Source organism: Alternaria incomplexa (assembly GCF_024043165.1).
Source record: "Alternaria incomplexa strain BMP 0042 chromosome Unknown scaffold_8, whole genome shotgun sequence".
Lineage (NCBI taxonomy): Eukaryota > Fungi > Ascomycota > Dothideomycetes > Pleosporales > Pleosporaceae > Alternaria > Alternaria incomplexa.
The window spans coordinates 1,478,545-1,502,578 of NW_026249857.1; the positions used below are offsets into that span (position 1 = coordinate 1,478,545).

General features: G+C 52.9%; 7 protein-coding genes across 7 annotated transcripts; 5 read left to right on the forward strand and 2 right to left on the reverse strand.

Moving 5' to 3' along the window:
• Positions 1-813: 813 nt before the first annotated feature.
• J4E90_006288 (uncharacterized protein) lies at positions 814-3,316 on the reverse strand (the record flags this gene model as incomplete). The annotated part of the gene is made up of 2 exons (XM_051435835.1): positions 814-2,936; positions 3,313-3,316. The coding sequence occupies 2 exons, from the start codon at positions 3,314-3,316 to the stop codon at positions 814-816; spliced, it is 2,127 nt and encodes a 708-aa protein (XP_051290693.1).
• Positions 3,317-5,736: 2,420 nt separating this feature from the next.
• Positions 5,737-6,112, reverse strand: J4E90_006289 (uncharacterized protein; the record flags this gene model as incomplete). Its single annotated transcript, XM_051435836.1, has 2 exons — positions 5,737-5,850; positions 5,918-6,112. 2 exons carry the CDS (start codon positions 6,110-6,112, stop codon positions 5,737-5,739), a joined length of 309 nt encoding a protein of 102 aa, XP_051290694.1.
• Positions 6,113-6,386: 274 nt separating this feature from the next.
• J4E90_006290 (uncharacterized protein) lies at positions 6,387-7,452 on the forward strand (the record flags this gene model as incomplete). The annotated part of the gene is made up of 3 exons (XM_051435837.1): positions 6,387-6,492; positions 6,557-7,088; positions 7,140-7,452. 3 exons carry the CDS (start codon positions 6,387-6,389, stop codon positions 7,450-7,452), a joined length of 951 nt encoding a protein of 316 aa, XP_051290695.1.
• Positions 7,453-7,871: 419 nt separating this feature from the next.
• Positions 7,872-9,614, forward strand: J4E90_006291 (uncharacterized protein; the record flags this gene model as incomplete). The annotated part of the gene is made up of 5 exons (XM_051435838.1): positions 7,872-8,429; positions 8,501-8,602; positions 8,654-8,739; positions 9,153-9,218; positions 9,272-9,614. The coding sequence occupies 5 exons, from the start codon at positions 7,872-7,874 to the stop codon at positions 9,612-9,614; spliced, it is 1,155 nt and encodes a 384-aa protein (XP_051290696.1).
• Positions 9,615-12,795: 3,181 nt separating this feature from the next.
• On the forward strand, positions 12,796-14,209 carry J4E90_006292 (uncharacterized protein; the record flags this gene model as incomplete). Its single annotated transcript, XM_051435839.1, has 2 exons — positions 12,796-13,078; positions 13,245-14,209. 2 exons carry the CDS (start codon positions 12,796-12,798, stop codon positions 14,207-14,209), a joined length of 1,248 nt encoding a protein of 415 aa, XP_051290697.1.
• A 1,217-nt stretch (positions 14,210-15,426) lies between these two features.
• J4E90_006293 (uncharacterized protein) lies at positions 15,427-19,847 on the forward strand (the record flags this gene model as incomplete). The annotated part of the gene is made up of 4 exons (XM_051435840.1): positions 15,427-15,558; positions 15,615-15,994; positions 16,044-18,559; positions 19,003-19,847. 4 exons carry the CDS (start codon positions 15,427-15,429, stop codon positions 19,845-19,847), a joined length of 3,873 nt encoding a protein of 1,290 aa, XP_051290698.1.
• A 118-nt stretch (positions 19,848-19,965) lies between these two features.
• Positions 19,966-23,815, forward strand: J4E90_006294 (uncharacterized protein; the record flags this gene model as incomplete). Its single annotated transcript, XM_051435841.1, has 4 exons — positions 19,966-20,101; positions 20,449-21,084; positions 21,714-22,450; positions 23,180-23,815. 4 exons carry the CDS (start codon positions 19,966-19,968, stop codon positions 23,813-23,815), a joined length of 2,145 nt encoding a protein of 714 aa, XP_051290699.1.
• Between the last annotated feature and the right edge of the window lie 219 nt (positions 23,816-24,034).

Here is a 24,034-nt window from a genome sequence, read left to right on the forward strand (position 1 = left end):
TTGTCTGTTTCCTGAGAAGAAAGAAACACGACTTGTGAAGACTGCGTGGGGTTTTGCTTGGTGGATGTTTAATGTTGTGGCTCTTCGTAGGGCGTGCGGTATCGTCATGGCTTTTGTAGGTACGAGAGGGGTACTGCCGCGTGGAGAGGTTTACCCCACACTGGGACGCGCTAGGTGATGCGGGTTGATGGGGAACGGCAATACACCTTTCCTGCTTTTACACGTCACGATCTTGAAAAGAATGTATGTTAAGGAGATGTGGACGATGCATTGCAGCATAAAAAGTGGCTTTTGAGCGTGTTGGCGTGAACATCCTTCATGAAGAGATGAGTCAAGGGCGTTTGAGTTGCGGCGGATACGACGCCCTGCCGGATTTTGTGGAGCCATCCATCTCGTGTCATCAACATCGACGCGGTATGGCTATCGCATCACTTATCCTCATCGCACTCCGCGATGGCATTGTCAAAGCTTACCAACAGACACCAGAAAACGTCGCGTAAAGTGTGACGAGAAACAACCTCGTCGTCTCAAGTAAGCAGGCAAGCTTCCTCATACCTAAACTCAAAGAAGACCCTGCTTACCCACATCAAGGCACAGGTACTGGCCGCAAATGCGATTCTAGTACATATAACAAACTAACGATTGGACTTCTTATTTGCTAAACAATATCGCGCTGCGATGGGCTTGCTTCACAGGAATACTAGTGCAGTCAGGGTCGGATTAAAATTTTGATTACATCTACAATTTTGTACAACGTTCGCATCAAGCTAACGCCCAAGGTTTTCGGAACAGGACTGAATCACACTGCGGAGGCTAGACATCGTATGTGAGAACAAAAGGCTTTCCCCCTGCAACTTTGAATGTCGCGTTTCTCGCCACAACCTCCCCATTCACCTTGAAAGTGCCTCCAACATATCCTTTCTGCGACGACAGAGGTAGGACAACCGTACCCGAAGTACAATTAGGGCTCATCACTTCCAACCTAGTAATAACACGCCCAGTAGCATTCCAAGCGACGGAGATCTCACCCCCGGGCACGGGGACTCTGCCCCTAGCCCACTTCAAGTCCAGCGTAACAGGAGCGACTCGCCATTCGGTATACCCTGGAGTTACGGGCTTCACCCCCAAGACATGATCGCTGAGCTCCCCAGTGGGACCTGCAGCCCAACCGTGGCAGAGGCTAGTTCCCCTCCCCAGCGCAGGCGCACCGGCTGCGTCCAGAGTCTCCCAGAAGCATCCCGTGTAGTTGGCTCCCTTCGGGTCGGCCATGGGCGCCCATAAGCTTTTAAGCAGATCCATGGTCGTCTCGCTGTCGTCGGCCTCGAATGCGGCACGAAGGTGATAGGCGCTTGCGTAGGGACTGATGAACTTTGAGAACCCGGCTGCGATAGTTCCGTTCGAGAAAGCAAGAGGGCCTTTTGGTGTTGAAAGCTGCTTGAGGGTGCTCAGAACGCGGGATGACGTGTGGTTGAACCTGGTCACGCCAGCGAGAATGGCCAGGGTATTCGAGTCCTGTGCGAAGCTGTTGTTGATGGACTGGGAGAGGTAGTAGGCGTTGAGTTCATTCGACCAGAGGTTCTGGTCAATCGCGATGCGCAGAGCATCAAGGCGGGTAATGTAGGGCTTGGTGTCGATGCCACCGTCTGCAAGGAGCCTGATGCACTCCTGGAGTGCGTATGCGTAGACCATGTTAAACTTGGTTACAACACCCGCCTGTGACGGGTCGTAGTAATTCCAGTCGCCGCCCAAGGCAGGGTTGGTGATGTTCAACAACCCGCTTTCGGGCAGGACTTGAGAGTGTGCCCAGTCCAACATGCGTACAGCTTTGGGTGCCCACTTCTTTGGCATATCGACATCGCCGGTGCGCATGTAGAAGTTGGCAGCTGCGGTGAGGAGGTTGAAGGAGTAGCCAATCAGACCAGTGACATTGGCATCGACCGGAGCGGAAAGTGGCTCTTGTTGGATCTTTGCAGTGGGTGCGAAGAACCCTGGGGTCAGTTGGAAGGAACCGAGAAGATCGAGCGTGCCTTTGATGTAGCTGATGCCGTTGGTGCTCGACAGCGAGGACACGAGCGCAATGTCCAGATCGCCTGCATACGCAATGCGGTCGCGTTTCGAGCCGTCAACCGTTGTATCGTGCGGGTTTGTGCCCATCAGAAAGTCCGACAAGAACGCCTCGTCTGTCAACGATGCGCAATAAATCGATTGACCTGTCGGTGTCGTAACGGACAGGTTGCGGAAAACGGCAGAGTGGCCGAATGACGCGCCCAATCCAAAGGATCCGAAGAATACAGAAGTCTGCGAAAACTGAAGAACCGGAACTTGGTTGAAAGATACCGCGATGCTAGTCGTATTCACAGTAGCTTCCACTTTGTGCCAGCTACCAAGGGTTATGTTCGCTGGCAATCTTGCGAATGCAAGTGGAGGAGAATCTTCAGTGGATCCGAAGTGTGCGGAGATCGATCCGTTGGCAATATTGCAGAAGATGTAGATTCCGGAGTTGAGAGTGTCAGCCAGTACGGAGAATCCAAACCCTTTGACGACAGGCTTGACTTCGAATGCAAGCTGGTAACTCATCAGTCCAGCAGCGGCGCCGCCTGACAGAACTTGAGGGGCTTGGCTCTCTACCAGAGAACCTTCGGAGGAGACCTGCCAGAACGCCGGAATGGAGTGCGCAGGAATGTCGTTTAATTGAACTGTCCGCGCTCCAACCTTCCAGATCCGATTGAGGTCCTCATCCGAGGTCTCAAAGTATCCCGGCAGTTGATCAAGGGGTATGTTCGCGATTGTAGGCCTCACACCGACGTTCCTCAAGACCAGCTCGCCTGTTGTCGAGAGGTTGAGCTTCTGGTATCTGAAGCCTCCCTGAATGAGGCGATTGGTATGTATCATGGGCCCAGTGACATTGTACTGATTGACTCTGTAGGTGTCCATAGCTGCGGCCAAGGCGATCGGACCATCGCTCTGCATAATGAATCAGTATGAGTTCCAAAATCACGTGCGGCGTAAGACTTACGGTGTAGAAAGCGTCCAATACCGCTCTAGTCTCGCTATACGTGATCTCTAGACCGGAAGTGTCGCCAGTAGCTGAAAGGACTTCGAAAGTGGGATGGCCTTCGACGTTAGCACCGTAGTCAAGAATGACCACGTCTGGGGAACTAGTAGTCCCTTTGAGGGTAGTAGTGCCATTTGAACCGAAAATCGCCGGCAGGCTGTCGTCTGCTCGTCGCACAGGCTGTAGTGAATGGAATCTTGGTGTTGTTGCCGCTTCTGCAACTGTTAGGCAAGCCAGCAGGGCCAGTTGAGAGAAACCCATGATATGGTGGGGGGTCCTCGATAAGGACTGAACGAATGTAGTAAAGAAATGAATGAAGAAAAGGTAGACTAATGCGACTAAATGTAGAGCAGTCATCGCATATACCTATATAGGAGATGGTAAATCCCTTTTTTCCTATGCGAGATACGACTACCCTCCAAAACCTTGGTAATGCAATCTCCGATATTATTCTGGTGAAAGCTCCAGCTCGCCGTTCTCACCGCCGTGCTGCGCCCGCGACGTTCCCAGCCATCATCCAGAACCGTCAGAACCGTCGGATGTTTCCGTCCCGCTCGTATGTCGTACCAAGTGGGTCAAACCACCGTTACCGAAGATCCATCCCCAAGGTTGTCCTGGCGAAAAGACCCCTCAGGCTCGAGCGCGGAAGACAGAGAAGACCCCTCAGTGTCCAGTGCGAAAGACAGAGACGTTAGGCACGGCACTCCGCGAATCGCATCTCGGCAGCCGTTGGCCGTTGGTAGCCCCGCGACGAGCGCCCGAGCCAACCGCTAAACGACCTGTACGCCGCATGTACGAAATACGCCTGCACGTAACTTACTACAAGGAACCGTCTACAACGTGCACCTTTATGCATAGAGGGCAGACCCCGGTATGAACCTAGGTATAAGGAAGTGCGCGGGCGTGCACGATTGATGTGACGAAGGAAAAGGTCACCGGGCTCCTTCGGCGATCGTTCGTGATGCGTATCTCGTAACGAGCTCCCAGTTTGCATAAGTACCTGGGTAGTAACGGCGTGTGTGCACTCCGCGCGTTAAAGACCATTCGATGCGCATCTTGGCAGCTTCAAAGCGGTCATACACTATGCTGCCCACCTCATTAACTGCATGACCGTCGCAATACCCTCACGCCCCCAAGTTCACGGTTTAAGCGTCGCCGCAAAGCTCACATTCGACACATCCATAGTCCTCGCTTGATACCTCACAACCCTCCGCTGCCGTCCTTCTGCCACCCCTCGCGAAGCCATCGCATTACTTTGGCGCAGACTGCCTTATGAAGGGCCCTGGAATCCGGAGCAGCTTCGTGTCCAGGCTGAGCGCATTGTGCCGGTCGAAGAGATGGAGTTGATGGAAGAGGTGGCCGGTGGAGCGGGTGAGGCCTTGGAGCGGGAATGTGATGCCTGATGCACATGAGTGAGAGGGTCTCTTCGTGGTCGTGCCTGACTTTCATGTCCTATATCGCCTAACCGTCGATTGGTCACCCAAAGACCCCACTACCAACCTTGGATGCTACAAGCCCATTACTAGCGCATCCCTCGACTCATTAAGATATTCCGCTCGAACAACTGTCCACGCCACACACAACACACAAACTCCAAGATGACTTTCTTCGCGCCGCAATTCCAAATCGTCTCCGACCTCCACCTTGAAACCCCCATGAACAACCCACAGTACTTAAACATCAACCTGACAGTCAACGGCAGCGCACTCTTCCTATTAGGAGACATAGGCCTAGTCATCCACGAAAACCTCTTTGTCTTTCTGTGCGATCTCCTTGACAGAAACCGCGGGTGTCGTATCTTCTACGTCCTCGGCAATCACGAAGCGTACCACACGACTTTCGAGTATGCCGTCGAACGAATGCGAGAGTTCGAGCAACTAGCGAGGCGGGAATACGGTGGTCGTTTTCGCCTGTTGTGCCGCGACCGGTTCGATCTCAATGAGAAAGTGTCGATACTAGGATGCACACTCTGGAGCAACATCCAACCCGAGCAGGCCGCTGAGGTGGGATCCAGGATGACTGATTACAATGAAGAGCGCGGTATACAGAAGTGGTCGCCGGAAAGAAGTTGCGAGGAGCATGCGCAGGATTTGGAGTGGCTTAACGCGCAAGTCCAACATATTCAAACCACCGCACCGCACCGCAGCGTGATCATCGCCACACACCACTGCCCGACTGTTGATGCCCGCGCGACGGATCCGCGGCACGCGGCTAGTTCGATGAATTCAGGGTTCGTGACTGATTTGTCGAGGGAGGTGTGTTGGACGTCGCCGGTGGTGAAGGTGTGGGCGTTTGGACATACGCATTACAGTTGTGCGTGGAGGGATGAGGGGACGGGGGTGTTGGTTGTGTCGAATCAGAAGGGGTATGGCGGGAGGGGGAGGAGGGTTAAGGGTGTGGTCGTGGAGGAGAAGGGAGAGGAGTGGCAGGTGTTGAGGAAGAAGGAAGAGGAGCCGACAGATGCGGAGGTAGAGCCATCCACGACGACGATGGTGGAGGAGAAGAGCGATACAAAAGGCGTACCAGATGGGCCTGGGAGACCGAAGACAGGTCTATTCGATCAAGCGACCAAGCGGGTAAAAGCTCTTTTCCACCACGCGCCTTCGACATAACATGGCGGAGAATGTAGCGAGCGGTCCCAGATGGAGAAGAAGTCTGGCTTAGGTAGATGTGATGAGGCTTCAGGATTGCTCAGCTTGATCCATGACCTTAATCACGTCCTCTTCCTTGAAACGATGCATAAGCTTTAGCGACGACGTAGTCGTCTCCTTGGCTTCGGCCTTGTCGATGTGGATCTAGTTGAACATTCAGGTACTCTGTGCATTACACGCATATATAGATCCGTGGTCCGGGTCGGCTTACCACCGGAGTATCAAACTCGTACGTGCCCTTCCATTTCTCTTGCCCTGCGTCCATGACATTGATCTCGTCGTAATCAAAAGGCCTCTTCGCCTTGACGTTCTGCACGACTGCTTTGGCCGTGTCGCATAGGCCGCATGGAGTTCGGGTGAAGAAGGTGATGCGGCAAGCGAGGAGACGGGATGTGGCGCGGAACATGGCGGCGACGTGTTGACAACCCACACACTCTCTCAATACCGATGACTACGAGCGTGCAGTACAGGCGGGGAAACTCGTGTTGACGCGACAGCAATTCGAAGATGGAAAGCTTCAACTGCCAGGATATCGATTAAGCTTCGCGCTTGGACCCTATGATGACGGCTGATTTCCAGAATGTTCGGAACAAAATCTGGGGCATCGCAACACGACAAGCAGCGCGCATCCGACCTTTCTCTCCACTCGTTAAGCGCGTTATTCACAGAAACCGACAATTATGGCGAAGAAGTGTGTTCACAAGGGCTGCGGCAAGACGTACGAGGACGAGAACGAAGAGTGTGTTTACCATCCCGGCCCACCCAAATTCCATGAGGGGCAGAAAGGTAGGTCAGCACCACCAACGCGTATATCGACAAGATCAGAGAAGGTGCTAATGCGATTCCCCAGGCTGGGAATGCTGCAAACCACGCGTCTTGACCTTTGACGAGTTCCTCGCAATCGAGCCGTGCACAAAGGGCAAGCACTCCGACGTCGACGACACGCCCAAGCCTGAGCCCGTCAAAGCCCCCGACGTGCCCAATGACACCCAAGTCAACCTCGGATCGCTCGAGGAATCCCTCCCCGCGCCCGCTCCCCGATTACCCACAGCACAAGCCACGCCCAAGCCAAGCGCTTCACCGGCGCCGCCGCCAGAATCCGAAGACGACGACCCGAGTCTGGAGATCAAGGAGGGCACGACATGTCGGAGGAAAGGATGCGGCGCGACACACAAGGGAGGCGATAGGGACGGAGAGAGCTGCATACACCACCCTGGTGCGCCCATCTTCCACGAGGGCAGCAAGGGGTGGAGTTGCTGTAAGAGGCGGGTCATGGAGTTTGATCAGTTCATGAAGATTGAGGGGTGCAAGACAAAAGACCGACATTTGTTCATCGGCAGCGGCAAGAAGAAGGAGGGCGAGGAGAAACTAGAGACAGTTCGGTACGTCTCCCATTAAGACCATACAAGACCATCTACTAACCCCACACTCAGACACGACTACTACCAAACCGCCACCTCCGTCGTCGCATCCCTCTACCTCAAGAAAATTGACAAAGCAACCGCCGTCGTCGACTTCCAACCCACACACGTCAAGCTCGATCTCCCCACCTCAGACAGCAAGCGCTACCAAACCGAATTCCCCCTCTTCTCGACTATCAAGCCGGAAGAGAGCAAGTTCAGGATACTAGGCACGAAGCTCGAGATGACGCTAGTCAAGGCCGATGGAGCTAGCTGGCCGGTCCTTAGGAGCGACGATAAACCTACTGGGGAGATGATCCAGGTGGGTAGGGCGGGGAGGGCGTAGGGGTCCAAGTGATCTGGATGGAGTAGAGTAGAGTCATGCATCAACGAAGATACGTTAAATCAGTCATACTGCTGTTTACCATGAACTGATGAGTTCTGTGAGTATGTGGAGAGTGTGGCATGGTGTACATACATGTGAGAGAGGGGGTGGCTTATTAATCATGACGCACCTCGCGCTCTAGCTATCTCCGCATGTTATGCAATCAGCCTTGCAACATTTCCCATTTCAAATCTCGAGGAGGTTTACTAAACAGCAAACCAAGGTACCGAGGACTGTAGCAAGATATAAGACCATTGTTACGTTTGTTCGTTACATAGCACACCCATCCTCCTCGACTACTGATCCCCTTCACACCCACCCACCCAACATCCCCATACCAACTCAACCTGCCATCCCCCGGAACCCAGCCAAACCCAGCGATGTCCCCCAAATCCAAACTCATCGCTATCGTTGCTGGTGTTGGTCCCGGAACCGGCGCCTCCGTCGCCCGCAAATTCAGCCAAACCTACTCCGTCGTGCTCCTCGCCCGCACCCCCGAATCCTTCTCTTCTCTCGCCGAGGAAATAAACAAAGCTGGCGGCAAAGCCATTGGTATCGCCACAGACGTGTCCTCTTCTTCTAGCCTGTCTTCAGCTGCCGCCGCGATCAAGAAAGAGTTCGGCGACGACGTCGCAGCCGCAGCAGCGATTTTCAATGCTTCTGGTGCGTTTATGCGGAAGCCGTTTTTGGAGATTCCGGTTGAGACTTTTGAGAAGAGTTTGGGTGTTAGTGGTATGGGTGGAGTGCTTTTCTCGCAGACTTTCTTGCCGTTGTTGCTGAAGGGCGTGGAGAGGGGGAGTGAACACCCGCCTAGTCTTATCTTTACGGGGGCCACGGCGAGTGTGAAGAGTAATGCGCAAATGGCGAGTTTCTCGACGGGGAAGTGGGCGTTGAGGGCGCTGAGTCAGAGCCTTGCGCGGGAGTTTGGACCGCAGGGTGTGAGTATTCAGTCGTTTTTCTTTGGGTTGTACCTGGGGATATGGTTTGCTAATGCAGTGTTAATGTGCAGGTTCACGTCGCTCATGCGATTATTGATGGGGTTATTGATATTCCGAGGACGAAGGAGTGGTTGAAGGATATGCCTAAGGAGGCGAAGTTGAGTGCTGATGCAGTGAGTAATAGTTCGACGGTGAGGAGATGCTTGAAGCTGATGTGTGGACAGATTGCGAATGATTATTGGTGGTTGCACACCCAGCCAAAGACGAACTTTACGTGGGAGATTGATCTTAGGCCTGCGGTTGAGAAGTGGTAGGTGCGGGCTGTCACGCTGAGAGGAAAGTGGCGCATGAGAGTGTTATGAGTATCAGTAGCAAACACTCCTCGTTCCCCGATGGTATAAAATCCTGCGTCACCGCGTCAATATCTCTGATATCGCAGTAAATTCCTGCGTCACCGCGGATGCCTTCACTCCGATTTCACGCTCTTTCAAGGTGAAGACGAGTACGCTAGGAGGTCCTCGGTGTATATAATCTTGTCGATCTGGCTTTCTTCTCTCTTCTTACTACCTGCAACAACATTTCGGGAACCAAAACGCTCAGACTAGTATATACATTGACGACTACATTACGAACACACAAAGGTATGCGTACTGTCGAACGCGTCTTGTATGCGGTATGCGGTACTAACACCCAGTAGATCAACGATATGTCTGGCCTCGGCAGCTCTCGCTGGTCTTCTAAGCCGACATCAAAGTCACCCGGAGATGATGTGAAGACTCCAGAGGAGCCGTAAGTTGCTTTCAATTTACCTCAATAGGGATGGCATACCAACAGTACCACAGCAAACACGTCGCCGTCCCGTCTTTTGGCTTCACCATGCCTACTTTCACCAAGAAGCCTTCTCCGGCTGCGCGGTCTCAAGTCGTCTCGTCTGTATCGTCCGAGGCCAAGTCGGTCGAGACGAAGAAGCCCGCGGTCAAGATCGATGAGAATCCTAACCAAGATCTCATCAAGGTCGAGACTGGTAAACCGCAGTCCAAGGTCGCCGCCGCTATCCAGGCGACTCGCGATCAGATGGCTAAGATCATGGGCCAACGTCGTCAAGATCGCCCTTCCACGGCGAATGCGACGATTGGACGTGGTCCGAGCGCGTCGTACCCAGGATACATCAGGAGGGATAGATAGGCTGTAGTTGCCTCGCATAGGCTCCAGGGATCAGAAGCGGACCAAGTGTAAGAGGCTGAAGGCTACAAGCAGCTTTTCGAAGTTTACATGACCCATCAAAGTACATTAAATACCTCCTGGCCACCTCCCGCCATAGGCGATAGAATGATCAAAACTTGATTTAGACTCCATGTACCACAGTCTCGACAGACGCAACGGGTGCGACATAATATGCCCGAGGGCAGATAAGATGCAAGGTCTACACCGATCGTGCAGCAGCCAGATTGGGTCACTTGCAGAAAATCTCACTCATCAATGTCAGGCTGAACTTGGTCGCATGCGCATGCGCGACATAGTTCGCTAACCGTGGCGAGGGGAGAAATGTCCCATTTGGCCTGACGTACGAGTGCGGCGTACCCATGGGTAGTCGAGAACCCCTGGCACCTTTCATCTACAACGTCGTTGAGACGCAGAGTCGTTGGAGCGCATCGAGGTGATTTGCCGGGCAGAGGCAAATGCTAAGGCCGAGCCATCGAGATTGATGCCGCTTTCAGACCCGCGGAAGTAAGACAACGAGGCTACGTCTACCGGCCAACACGGCCTGGCGATATCATAGGTAGCGATATGCGTAGTTAGCTGGAAGGGGCAAAAGATAGACGAGAGGCTCGCATCATGTGAAGGTGTTGCACCGTTCGGAGCCTTGCATACAACCATGCGGGACATGCGCTGGCGACGATGGGCATGGTTCTGACGGACTAGAGTAAGGTGACGGTGAAGCGCCTGGCTGACAGCCAAACGCAATCGACTGGGCGTATTTGTACGTGCGCCATAAGGCTCCGCGACACCTTACTACTGCATGCAGGCCCACCCACGTGTCAGCGCCTGTTCTGCGTGCGACAGCTCATGTGCTGGAGCAAACAGAGAGGGAGGCGTTTGAGAGACTCGGACCAGGCGGGATTAGCGATAGATGGAGATGCGGTTCTAACCGGGCCGCTGGTGAAGTGGGAGGTTGCTGCTGCGACTGCGCGGCGGCCAACAGCTGGGCCGCTGGGTGTCTGGCCGTGGGCTGTCAGGGTAAGCATAAGGTCATGACGGCAGACCGGCAGAGAAATCGCGGTGACTGGTAAGTTTGTCGGATGAAGCGATCGCTTAAATACCACGGTATGCTATGGCAGGACTCGCTGCAAGGACCAACGCCAAGTTGCTCTCGTCCCGTCGGAAGGGAAGGTCCAACGTTAATACCCGTGTGCCCGCAGCATCTAAGGCAGACGTCAGCCAGCACCCAACGCTGGAACCACACGATCCGGCGACCGCAGATTGTGCTGCCTGCTGCCCTGGAATGCGCGACGATTGCGCAAGACCTCCGACCTGCATTGCATCTTGTCGTCGTCGTCTGGTAATCTTCGGCCCCAGCCCGTGACTGGCGTTTCCGGCAACCATCCCATCTCTCCGGCCCGCACATCGCAGCAACATCACCCGAAGACTCGATCAACAAGACGCGCGCAGCCTCGCAGCACCGCCATTCTTCATCCACCTCCGTTCTCAGAACTCCCTGCACTCATCGCCAATATTCGCGCACCGCCTGAGCTGGGCGCCGTCGCGCATCTTCCCATGACCGGAGAGAATGCACCGCGGCTAACTGCACTGCCTGCTTACCCACCACAACAACGACATCAACGGCCGCCATCTCCTCCCGGACAGCATCAGCAACTGCAGTCTCCCCTAACGCAGCTGTCTCCATCTACCGTCAAGGCGTCTCCGCAGCAGACCCCCGGGCCCCTTGATGCCAGCGGCGGCAGTGCTGAGCCCTCAGCAAAACGAGGCATGCGCTCGCAGATTGCATGTACCAGATGTCGCCGAAGCAAGACCAAGTGCGAAAACACCGGTCAGGGCACGACGTGCAAGGCTTGCGCGAATACCAACCGCGACTGTACCTGGGACCACGCGGCGGTCGCAAGCAGCACAGGATCTGTGCGCCGCGATAGCACGGCCGATTTTGATGTAAGTCATCCTTTTTTGTCTCCCAATACTCCATTAGTCGTGTTGCATATCAACGTTCGTGGCTGAGTTCACGTCCTGGGCTTATCACGTGCTAGCGCTGACACCCCCAGGCCCCGCCCAAGAAGCGACGCAAGTTGCTAGCACCAACGTCGACTACAGCGCAACGCTCGGTAGAAGGCTTGGGCTCGCCTGAAGATGCTCTTCAATCACCATTGCTTACTTCCCAGGTCTGGGAAGAGTTGTTTGACATCTATGAGAAGCATTTCTCTACCGACTTCCCCTTCTTGCATAAGCGAACTTTTCTCAGCTCTGTGCGACCGCCGCCTTCATCTGGCAGCTCATCTGAAGTTAAGACTCCGACTCAAGCTCCAACGCCGCGCGTGTATGCGCCTTTGCTCTTAGCCTTCCTTACCCAGACTGCTCGTTTCCATGACAAGCTCGTAGCGCAAATGGGTAATGACCCGATCAGGACTGCCGAATTCTACGCATCAGCGACTCGCACGCAGATGGGAACGGACATCATTGGGTCCCCGAATGTGGAAAAGATCCAAACACTCCTCATGTTGGGGTATTATGAATGGACCAATTTGCAAGGTACTGAGGGCTGGATGAAGATCGGCGTTGCTATCAGAGCTGCCATATGCCTTGGGTACCCGCACCTGGATGTCGATGAAAGCGGACTACCTGCACCAATGAAAGACTGTGAAAAGGGCCTTTCGGAAAAGGACCAATTCATACTTCGCGAGACGCAGCGGCGTACCTTTTGGAGCTGCGTCCTCATGGATTGCTATCTGAGTTGGGGGGAGGATCGGCCGAGGATGCTTACGCCCGATCAACTTCAAAGAACTCAACTTGTCTGTAGCGATGGCGCATTCAATTTTGGAAAAAGAGCAAGAACAAGGCTTCTGGGTGAAGACGATGCGATGTATACTGCGCGGAGGAAACGATGGAACAAACACGCTGAGGAACGCCGTAATGACCACGACGGAGCAGATCGAGCCACTGCCCTGGACGGGGGAAGGTGGGAAGTTGCTGAGGGGGAGGCAGAACTAACATGGTACATCAAAGTTGTTGTGATCTTCGGAGAAGTCTCACAATGGTCCTGTAAACGCGGCAGAAGGTCCGTTTGCCTCATTCATCCCGCCGCGATATTTGGCTGACAACGTGTAGACAAGAAGGCAAGAATCCACCGTGGTGCGCAATGACTGGCTTCAAGAAATTGGAGGACAAACTCAAGCAGTTGAAGCGCGACCTTCCTGATCACCTCCAGCTAACCTCGGACAACAACGACGACCGTAGCTACAACTCGCCCGGCAAATACGTTGCGATACATGCAATGTACACATTGTGTTTTGTGTGGTTGTACAGAGAGTACATGCCCACATCACCATGGACGTTGACGTACCCCCGCGGCCCGTTGGACGAGCCACTAATTGATGAGAAACCCCCTGACCCTGACTACTGGATCAAGCAAGCCAAAGACTGTTGGAAGGCCTGCCTCGACTTCACAACACTACTTCATACTATCGAGAACTCACAAGTTCATAGCAATTTAGTACAAACGCCAACGGTAGCTTTCTCTTGTTTTGCCGTTGGAATAGGCAGTAAGTATCTAACAGTGATTTGGTTGGTCATTGCTAACCACCCCAGCCATCTACTGCCATTACTTTCCTCACATGGACCCGGACGACGCCCTCTCATCTCGTAAAGACCCTAGAGCCCATGATATCGCAAACGGCTTCCTACTACGCATCCTGAGTCGCTTCAAGATGGCCCGCTCGTGGCTCAGTCAACTAGCAGAATGGCAAAGATATTACCGCCGCGAGAAGAAGAAGTACCGAGAACTGAGCGGCCAGATCGACGATTCTCCAAAGAGCAACTCCAGCGATGGCGTCGCTAGCGGTGGGCTGAAAGACTATGCACAGCTCTTCGAAAGAACGCATAAGCAGTTTGGTGACATTGCTAACGCTAACGACAACGACGGACAATGGCCCGACAGGGATAAGGACCTCGCGGATACGAGACTGACGCATGACGAAGACTCCGCAGAGCGCACCTTGCCTACCAGCGCCGCTTCGGTCAAGCATGAATTGCAAAGTGCATCAGAAGAAAAGTCCAGTAACCAATCCGGCTTCACTGCTGTCAACCACAATGGTCAACAAACTCCTCCTGCTCCGCCGCCAGTCACCCAACCATCAACCTACGCGCACGGGGGCCGTACGCCTTCTTATGATCAAACCTCTCACATGCGCCCCGGAGTACAGACTTCACCACAACACCCCTACCAACCATATCCATACGCCAATTCTCAGCAGCAGCCCCTGAGAAGTCCCTTCCAGCAGTCTGACCCCCACCAATCCCCTGTGCCAGCCCCCGCATCTGTCCCAATACACGGTGTCTATCAAGCATGGCCACAAGCACGACCTCAGGAGCTACAGGAGCAAAAGGTCAACATGGAGATTTGCGGCGCTGCTACTTTCCCCAACGGCTGGGCTGGCGATGTCATGATTGGTGATGGTGCTCAGGACTTCAACAATTGGGGGCAATATGGCTTTCCGACTATCCCGGATAACTCGGGGTATTATCAGTCTGGGTATCCGTATCCGCCGCAGTAGTTCTGTGGGATTCGGGGCGTGTCTATGTTGTTCACTGTGTTTGGTGCGAAGCTGCGTTTGGCGCGTGAGCAATGTCGCGACGACTATCCTTCGTCATTCTCATTTTCTAGCATATCTGTTTGGCTTCTTGTCATCCACATTCTTTCACTCCTTCCTTCGGCGCATGTTGCGATGGTTGTTTTCCCTGGCTGCATCGGTTGTGCCATTTAGATTCCTAAGGGCGACAGGATGTTATGTAGCGGAGTTTGTTTCTTCATAGGCGGGTACTTGTTATGCGATGGTTTTGTGTTGGCATGCGACGGGAGAGTCGTGGGCGGATCGATCGGTCTTTATGCACATGTAGATGCAGATGTAGATGCACGTTATCGTATAGCATGTTTGTGGATATGTGGCAATGGATTGGTAGCGCTCTTGGCCTACACTTCTGCTGCATGCGCGCACTAGGGTTGCGCACTTGCTTTTCTCGATGATCAAGGCCTTGTTACGTCAGTACCAAATTGATGTACCTCGGTAACTCTCCCCCACATTCCATCACCGCGAGGTTCCGACCCATCACTCATCACCCATGCCACCGCATCTCACCCCAGTCCTTCCATCCGCAATTATCCTTAAGAAAAGACCTCCGAGCCAATTCGCCGATGCCCGTCGTCATCACCCCGCGGATGCCTTTCCCAATCCAGGGCGGAAAGGCCTCAACCCAAGCTTCCGCAAGCATCCACAACTATACGACCAAGCATTAACCCTCACGCTAACCCCACTGATCGCCGCCCTTCTGCACCGCCTGGGCAACGGCCATGGCGCACATCGGACATGTTTCCCCGCTTGCCTCAACCGAGATGCGGGCATCGACTCCACTAACAAGCATCCAAGCTGCGATATTGGTGGAATCGTTACTTGCGTTTGAGTCGCTTCGCCGTACCCTAGACCATGCTAGTATCGCTACGGCTACTCATCCGGTTCAACACGCGGTCTTAGCATGCTCAACATGGAGGTAAACTGGGGAAAGTCGCTGGGGAAAAGAGGTATGTGCGTTCGGATCGCAATGGCACGAGCGGCTTGGAAACGATGCTGTCATTACCTGACAGGAACGAGGAAAGATCCCGGTTCGGCTACATGCATACCGTCTGAAGCTCCGGAAGCTTTATATTTCGTGCCATCCCCGCGGAATCTGACCGGGCCACAAGCAAATTGACCTTTGGTTTCGTATTTTGGTCAGTATGAAGAGCTTCTCAAAGCTTGCAGGCGCGGTTGCGCTGGGATGTTTTGCGGTTGAGACTGCGGCGAGGGCTGTGGGGTATTCGCCTCAGCAGTGGATTAAGCCGTATAAGAGAGAGGCTTTGCAAGATATTGTAAGTTGAGGAGTTGCTAGATATCCTGGAAGGATGATGGTTAACCGACATTGCAGGTCACATGGGATGAAGATTCACTCTTCGTACATGGCGAACGCATCTTCTTGTACTCTGGCGAGGTCCACCCGTACAGATTACCGGTGCCTGATCTCTACTCCGATGTCTTCCAGAAGATCAAGGCTCTTGGTTACAACGGTGTATCCTTCTACGTAGACTGGGCATTGCTTGAGGGCAAACCCGGTGTTTACCGCGAAGAGGGTGTCTTTGACCTGAAGCCTTTCTTCGATGCTGCACAGGAAGCTGGCATCTATCTTATCGCGAGACCCGGTCCTTACATCAACGCGGAAGTATCTGGTGGAGGCTTCCCCGGATGGATTCAGAGAGTTAATGGCACGCTGAGAACGCGTGCGCCTGACTTCCTGGAGGCGACCGACAAGTACGTACCTCCATTAGATGTAGGCGACGTCTTACTAATATCAGAATAGCTACATGAAGAATGTGTTGGCGACAATTGCGCCTGCGCAAATCACCAATGGCGGACCCATCATTCTCGTTCAGCCCGAGAATGAGTACACACAAGCCACTTCGGCTATCAAGCCTTTCCCGGATCCTGTCTACATGCAATACGTCGAAGATCAGATTCGCGACGCCGGTATTATTGTGCCTTTGATCAGCAACGATGCCTCTGCTAAGGGCAACAACGCACCCGGTCAACCTGCAGCTGTTGACATTTACGGTCATGACGGCTACCCTCTTGGATTCGACTGCGCCAACCCTACCACATGGCCAGATGGCAATCTTCCAACAAATTGGCATCAGCTTCACGAGCAGCAAAGTCCTACCACGCCTTACTCCATTGTTGAGTTCCAGTCTGGCAGCTTCGACCCTTGGGGTGGACCAGGTTTCGACAAGTGCGGCATTCTAGTTGGCGCAGAGTTCAACCGTGTCTTCTACAAGCAACTTTACAGCTTTGGCGTCACGATTCTGAACTTGTACATGACTTACGGTGGAACCAACTGGGGTAATCTTGGTCATCCCGGTGGTTACACTAGCTACGACTACGCTGCACCGATCAAGGAGGACCGTCAGGTCGACCGCGCGAAGTACTCCGAGCTTAAGCTCCAGGCAAACTTCTTCAAAGTCAGCCCTGCGTATCTCACCGCTGCACGCGGCAATGCTTCGACTTCCAAGTGGACTACCAGCAGTGATCTTGGCGTTACTCCCGCCACCAACGAGAAGACGACATTCTACTTCGTCAGGCATTCCAAGTACAACTCGCTAGATTCCACAACTTACAAGCTCAACGTTGCAACGTCGACATTGGGCAACATTACTGTACCCCAAATGAACGGCACTTCGCTGACGCTGAACGGCCGCGATTCCAAGATCCACGTCAGCGACTACGATATTGGCGGCACCACCCTTGTCTACTCTACTGCCGAAGTCTTCACTTGGCACAAGTATGAAGACAAGACTGTCTTGGTTGTATATGGTGGCCCTGGAGAGACTCATGAGTTGGCCCTTGCTACTACTGGACTGGAAGTCGTCGAAGGCGATGTCAAGAGCATGACTACTAGCGGAGTCACAGTCTTGGGCTTCAAGGCTGATGGAGGCAGAAAGGTGGCAAAGGTTGGAGCTGACAGCCCCATCTACGTCTACATGGTCGACCGCGTCGAAGCCTTCAACTACTGGGCCGTCGACCAGGCACCCCACGACTCGTCTAACCCTGTTATCCTCAAGGCAGGCTACCTGATGCGCACTGCCAACGTCACTGGCAATACCCTCGCCCTCACTGGTGATATCAATGCTACAACCACTGTCGAGATTCTTGGTGGCGCGTCATCTGATGTGTCCAAGATGACTTTCAACGGCCAGGATGTCGACTTCACCACTTCCGAGCAGGGAACCTTGTGCGCCGACATCGAATTCGCCAAGCCCGATGTTAGCCTTCCTAAACTCAGCGAACTCGAGTGGAAGTACGTCGACTCGCTTCCTGAGATCCAACCCGGATACGATGACAGCGAGTGGACTGCGGCAGATCTGAAGAAGACATACAACTCTCTGCGTCCTCTTGATACCCCAGTATCGCTGTACAGCTCCGACTACGGCTACCATACCGGCACACTACTGTTCCGCGGTACCTTCACTGCATCTGGAAACGAAACAACCTTTAACCTTACCACCCAAGGTGGCTCAGCGTTCGGCTCATCGGCCTGGATCGGCGACCAATTCCTTGGTTCATGGCGCGGATACGACGCAGCCCTGAACGGAAGTGCCATTTTCACCATGCCCAACTTAACCAAGGGAAAGAAGTACACCATCACGGTCGTAGTCGACAACCAGGGTCTCGACGAAAACTGGACCATCGGCACCGAGACAATGAAGAACCCGCGCGGTATCCTAGACTACAAGCTATCCGGCCACGACGCCTCCGACATCAGCTGGAAGCTCACCGGTAACCTGGGTGGAGAAGATTACCGCGACATCTCGCGCGGTCCCCTCAACGAAGGCGGTCTCTACGTCGAGCGCCAGGGTCTGCACCTCCCCGGTGCTCTCTCCGCCACCGACGCTAAATGGACTGCTTCCGCCGGTCCCGTCGCCGACGGTATCTCCGCTCCTGGAATCGGTTTCTTCGCCACGGAATTCGATCTCAACATGCCATCTGGTTACGATATCCCGCTCAGCTTTACCTTCACGAACGGCACCTCTTCTGGTAACAGCAGCAGCAGCGGCTCGAGTGTTCCTGCATACCGCGTCCAGCTTTACGTTAATGGCTGGCAGTATGGTAAATACGTTAGCAATGTTGGGCCGCAGGTTAAGTTCCCTGTTACAGAAGGTATTCTGAACTACAACGGAACGAATTACTTGGGTGTCTCGCTTTGGGGCCTTGATGGTGGGGCGACAAAGGTTGAGGGCTTGGAGTTGGAGGTTGATGCGGAGATTTGGAGTGGGATGAAGAAGGTGGGGACTGTTATGGGGATGGAGTATGAGAAGAGAGAGGGTGCGTATTGATGTTAGTAAGAGATATCTCTATCGTATTCTTACACATGTGCAATGAAATTCGCGGTATTGTTGCTCTGCTCCTTCGCGTCCTATCATCTCCCAGCTCTTGTGCTCCGTTCACTTTCGCTCGACCTCCTAGCGCGGTCTTGGCGGAGGTACAAGCAAACGCATCTCCGCACACATCAATATGTGGACTAACGCTCGACTAAACCTCCACCAAAGGCTGAACTATCAACCCTCGCCCAAGCAACGTGCGGCAGTCGCGCGAAATCACGATGACAACACAGTAAGCCCTGCACATGACCTTCTCTTGATGCGCATGTACTAACGCTGGCAGCGCTAGCAACCGCCGCCGCGGAACGAGCTTCCTCGATTTACCTGGAGGTACCAAATTCATCCTACGTTCTACACTGCTTTCAGAAGCTGATTAACACCTGACAGAATTGCGTAATACTGTGTATCAGCACTTCATCGACGATCTTGATCACCAGTCGCAACCACGACCTTGCTGCAATCGCTGCAAACCGATCCGACGCCGCAATATATCCAAATGGTCCGACGGCAAAGCTTCCGATCTGGCCTCGGTGCACCAACAGATACGCGCAGAGTTTATGACCTTATATCTGCACAAGGTGTACCAGGGCGGACGCCGGCTTTTGTTCGATAACGTCCACTACTTCCTCGACTTGTTCTTCGGTCAATATCTCAACTCGGCGCTGAAGGACGTTACATACAAGTTTGAGGCCAGCCTTGGTACTGCTCAACACGACCCTGGAGGTCTGAAGGCTGACTGGTCGCTCGATTTGCTGGAAGTTGTCTCGATCATGCGTCACTACCCGTTGATCAGCATTGCGTGGAATCTGGTCGACAATTTTAAGAAAGCGACGTTCGACGATTCAGGGGTCGTGTACGCCGTGTCAGCCCTGAAGGATCTGGACGTCCAATTATTCGGGAAATTGGGTTCCGTCATGCTCTACTTGAACAACTCCATCGAACCCAGCCAGTTCCGCAGGACCGAAGTAGAGGCTGATCTGCCTTTTATGTTGAAGAGAGGTGTGACTAAGCAAGATGTCAATAGCATCAAGTCGTTGTTATACCCTACCCAATGCAGAGGTATTGAAGTAGAGATTAGATGTGAGGGCAGCTTTCGGGGCTGGTCAGACTGGGAGTCGTACCCTGAGGAGGGTTGTTCCAGTAATGAGGAAGACGGTTCAGATAGTGGTGAACAAGTCTCAGACAACGGGAAAGATGGTCTCGAGAGCAGAGACCAGATATTGTGCATGTAATGCGGATGAAATGATTGAATAAAGTCCGCCCTTGACTCAGACTGCGATCTGATCTTCATTCGAGCTATTCGTTAAGGTGGTAACTTGTTATACGCTATAGTAGCAACAGCTTCCATAAATGGAGACGGAGGATGACAAGAGGGAGGGTAACCACCGTTACCGAATATCTCCGCCCCAATGTACACAATCAAAGTACCCTCCGCGAAAAGACCCCTTGGGCTCGAGCGCGAAAGACAGAGAAGACAAGAGGGAAGGTTAGCTCTTGCCTTCACTTTCACTATCCCTCTTTGGTTTAGCGCGGTCTTGGCGGGTCACTGACAAACGCCTCTTCGTCAACAACATCATTACTTCTTTACAGTTCTCACCGGACCCTCCTACACAGTCGTTCCGTCTATGGGGCAACACTCCGAGACGAACAAGCCCCTGCTGCGCAACACCGCTATGGCAGTCAAGTACGTTACCCAGCCAGCATTCTCAGTGAGTGCGTGCTAACAGTCGAAACAGCAGAGACAACGGTGGCGGGAAGTCATTTCTGAACCTTTCCGGAGGTAAATATAGCACTGGCGTCCGTTGAACATGGCGAACTAACACCAGAATACAGAGCTCCGCAATGCCGTCTACAATCACTTCATCGATCTCAATCCTACAGTCGGCGAAGCTACCGCACTGGCGCGTTCCAGCCAGCAGATTCGCGCTGAGTTTGGTTCGCTCTGTCTTGCCTCCGGAAACGTGGCAATCCCTACGGAGCTTGTCGACAGGTTCCTACGCGTTTTCTTCCCTTATCACTTGGATTCGGAACCGCAAGTCGTTTCTTCCACCACCAACTTGTCCTTCGACTGGTTGGAATCGCAAAACTGGTTGATCGGCCTGCTTAAACTGGTCACGATCATGCATCGACACTCTCTACTCAAAATCTCATGGTTCAAAGATATCACCGCGATCATTTCCATATTGGAAAGCATGGACACTCGAAAGCTCGCAAGTATAATATCAGTCGAGTACGAAGTATGCTTATTTCCCACCATCACCCCGAATTGCTTTCTCCCACGCTTCAGCGCTTTCTTTTGGGTCACAATAACGGCTGCCGCTCCGGAACTAGATTCTTTCAGGCTCGGATTCAGCCCCAAATACGGGGTTATTAATGTACGTGTTGGTTGGGAGTATGATTCAAGCGGTGAAGAAGAGACTGCAGAAACCTCGGGTGACGACGAGGATGGCTCAGATAGTGAGGAAGAGAGTTCAGATGATGGAGATGATAACGAGGATGGCGATTAAGAAGTTCCAGACAGCAGCGAAGGCGCTTTAGAAAGTAGTCGCTAGGGAAGAAGGTGGTTACTGAGTTGAGCCTGGGGTATGAGAAGATAATCCGGGGCGTACTGAGATGGTGGAAACATATCTTCATAAGAAGTCTACACGCCATGATTGAAATTAACCAGCTTAATCAGCTTTGACAGTACGAGGAAATAGCTTAGAGTATGCTCCGTGTCATCGACGCAGTCATCCTGTTTTCCAGCTCTTGTTTCCAATGCAGGGTTCACACTTTTCTTCGCTCACCGTGAGATTGTCGGTGCAGTCTTGGCGGCGGTGCAAACAAACGCTCTTTCGCAGACAACAGATCTTCCTACCTACTCTCGATCCATCCTCAACAACCACCCGATCTATTGAGTCTAGCCCGTGCTATCGTCGCGCGACATCAAAATGACAAGCCAGTAAGTAGTGCAAAGAACCTTTCTTGATGAGCATGTACTGACGGCCATCTAGGTACAGCGTCGGCAGGCCTTGCGGCAGAAAGAGCTTCCTCGACGCACCTGGAGGTAAAATAAATTACTGTACCTTCTCTCCATATGTTGACTAACACAAGAACAGAACTACGCAATACCTTCTACCACCACTTCATCGATCTCAGCCCATCGACCAGCGATGCAGCCAACCTAGCCTGCGTCAATCAGCAAGTCCACGCTGAGTTCAAGACGCTGTATTTGAGTCGTTTATATCAAGGCACAACCGGGGTTCCATTCGAGCATGTTCCATTCTTCTTACACTTCTTCTTCATTCGGTACCCCGACGCGGCTCCCAAGACCGTAATCTACAAGTTCAAAGTAGGACTCGGAAATCCAACGCCCAAAAGCATTGATTTTGATGCTTCTCCATGCTGGTCACTGGATCTGCTCAAGGTCGTGTCGGTTATGCGCAAATACCCTTTGATCAGAGTGGTCTGGGACATGGGCGCGGGCATGGGTCGCTACTCCGCCGTGTCGTTCGATGACACAGACATCGCCTACGCCGTTACCAACCTGAGATATATGAGTGCCCGACATTTCAGCAAGTTGTCTTCCATCAGGCTCACTCTGTCCGAATCGCCTAAAGAATCACACAGCTTCCAGCCATTTCGGGTCGTGACTGGCCTCGCCCTAGACGCTAGCCTTTCGATCAAGTCGAAGATGGGCGTGACAGAAGATTTTTTTGATGAGTTTGATACCAATTCCGGAGGCATCGATATAGAGCTTGCGTTGGAGAACAGTGGGGACAGTGATGAGGATAGTTCAGATGGCGAGGAAGACGATCCAGTTAACGGTCACGAAGCCTCAGAGAGCGAATATCAGGTCCTTCCAGACTTAGGAGACTTGATTGTATTTTGAGAGGGTTCGTTCGCAGATGTATGAGCAGATTTGGATAACGACGAGCTCGATTCTTCCGATGAAGTTGAAGATATGGGGATCCGGCAGCAGTAAGAGTCTATGACGCTAGTTTGGTCTGCTTGTCAAGATGTAAACACTTAAATCAGCAGTTCTGGAATATGGAACGAATTTTTCTCGTCGTCACTGCTATTCTTTTGTGCAAATGCGATAACGTGGGCGCCAGCTTAGCCTAGAATAAACGCAGTGATCTCGACCATATTTATCAACTGTGATAACCACCAACGTACAATTTGTGGTACCAGGTGAAGGCAAAGCCAATCAACAGTCTTCACTCGGGTGCGCACTCCCATCAAGAACCCACATCTTTTCTCTCACTTGATCTTCTTAGCGCTGTCTTGGCAGGCGCAAATCTACGCCCTGCCGTCTTTGTCAAGTTGCTCACTTTGCTTACGACACACACCAAATATTTCTCGGAAACACTTGCTCTATCAAGACGTTCCCACAAACCGAGCTACTATCCCATACTGCCGCGATGACAGCCAAGTAAGTCGTGCCCGAACACCATTCTGCATGAGCCCACACTAATTAACGAAGCGACAGACAACATCACCGCGGTGGCAAGTCGTTCCTTGACTTGCCTGGAGGTAAGTGTCACCATCCTGCTTGTTTAGATGGCGCAAGCTGACACTTCAGACAGAGCTACGCAACGCGATCTACGAGCACTTCATCGATCTCAACACATGCGCGTGTGACACCAACGCCATTAACCTACTGTGGGTCAACCGGCAAATCCGCGCCGAGTTCAGATCGCTGTACTTCAGTCAGGGCAATGCCGCAGTTTACTTCGACGACGTCGCAAGCTTCCTACGCGCCTTCATCCTCCCTTCTAGAACCTTAGTGCTTGACGACGTTGCTTGTAAGATTCGCGTGGAGCTCGGCAGCGGGAATCACGACCCCACAAACTGGGTGTTCAACCTGGTGGACGTCATCTCGACTATGCGAAAGTATCCTCTGCTCAACATCAGATGGAACTTGGTCCCGCCCGGCCACTCCCAGCCTGACAACGATTTAGGTTTCGCTACTCAAGTGTCTCTTCTAAAGGATATGGAGGATCGTGAGTTTGAGAAGGTATCTTCCGTATGGCTTCATATTGGTGCGGTACCGTACGTGGACGGAGATATTCACATCATACTGAAGCATGGCTGTACGGAACAAGATACCGACGATATCCATCTCAAAATTGGAGGGCGTAAGTACAAGTGCGGAGGTATACGATTGAATTTGGACTGGCAGCCGTACACCGAAGCGCACACGATGTCTCGGGAGTAAGGGAAGATGCGTGGGACAGGGGTGGGACAGCAGTTTAAAAATACAATGCATTGAGAGAACTTAGAGATCCAGCATATTCCACGAGTAATAACCCATTGCATGTCATTTACCTGAAGGTGCGAGAACTGAGGCAGTATTATGAGTTCAAGAAGCTGCCTGTCTGGTAGTTTGTGTCTAGCGCGGTCTGCGTTGCACAGCAGATCTTGGCGGACGCTGAGA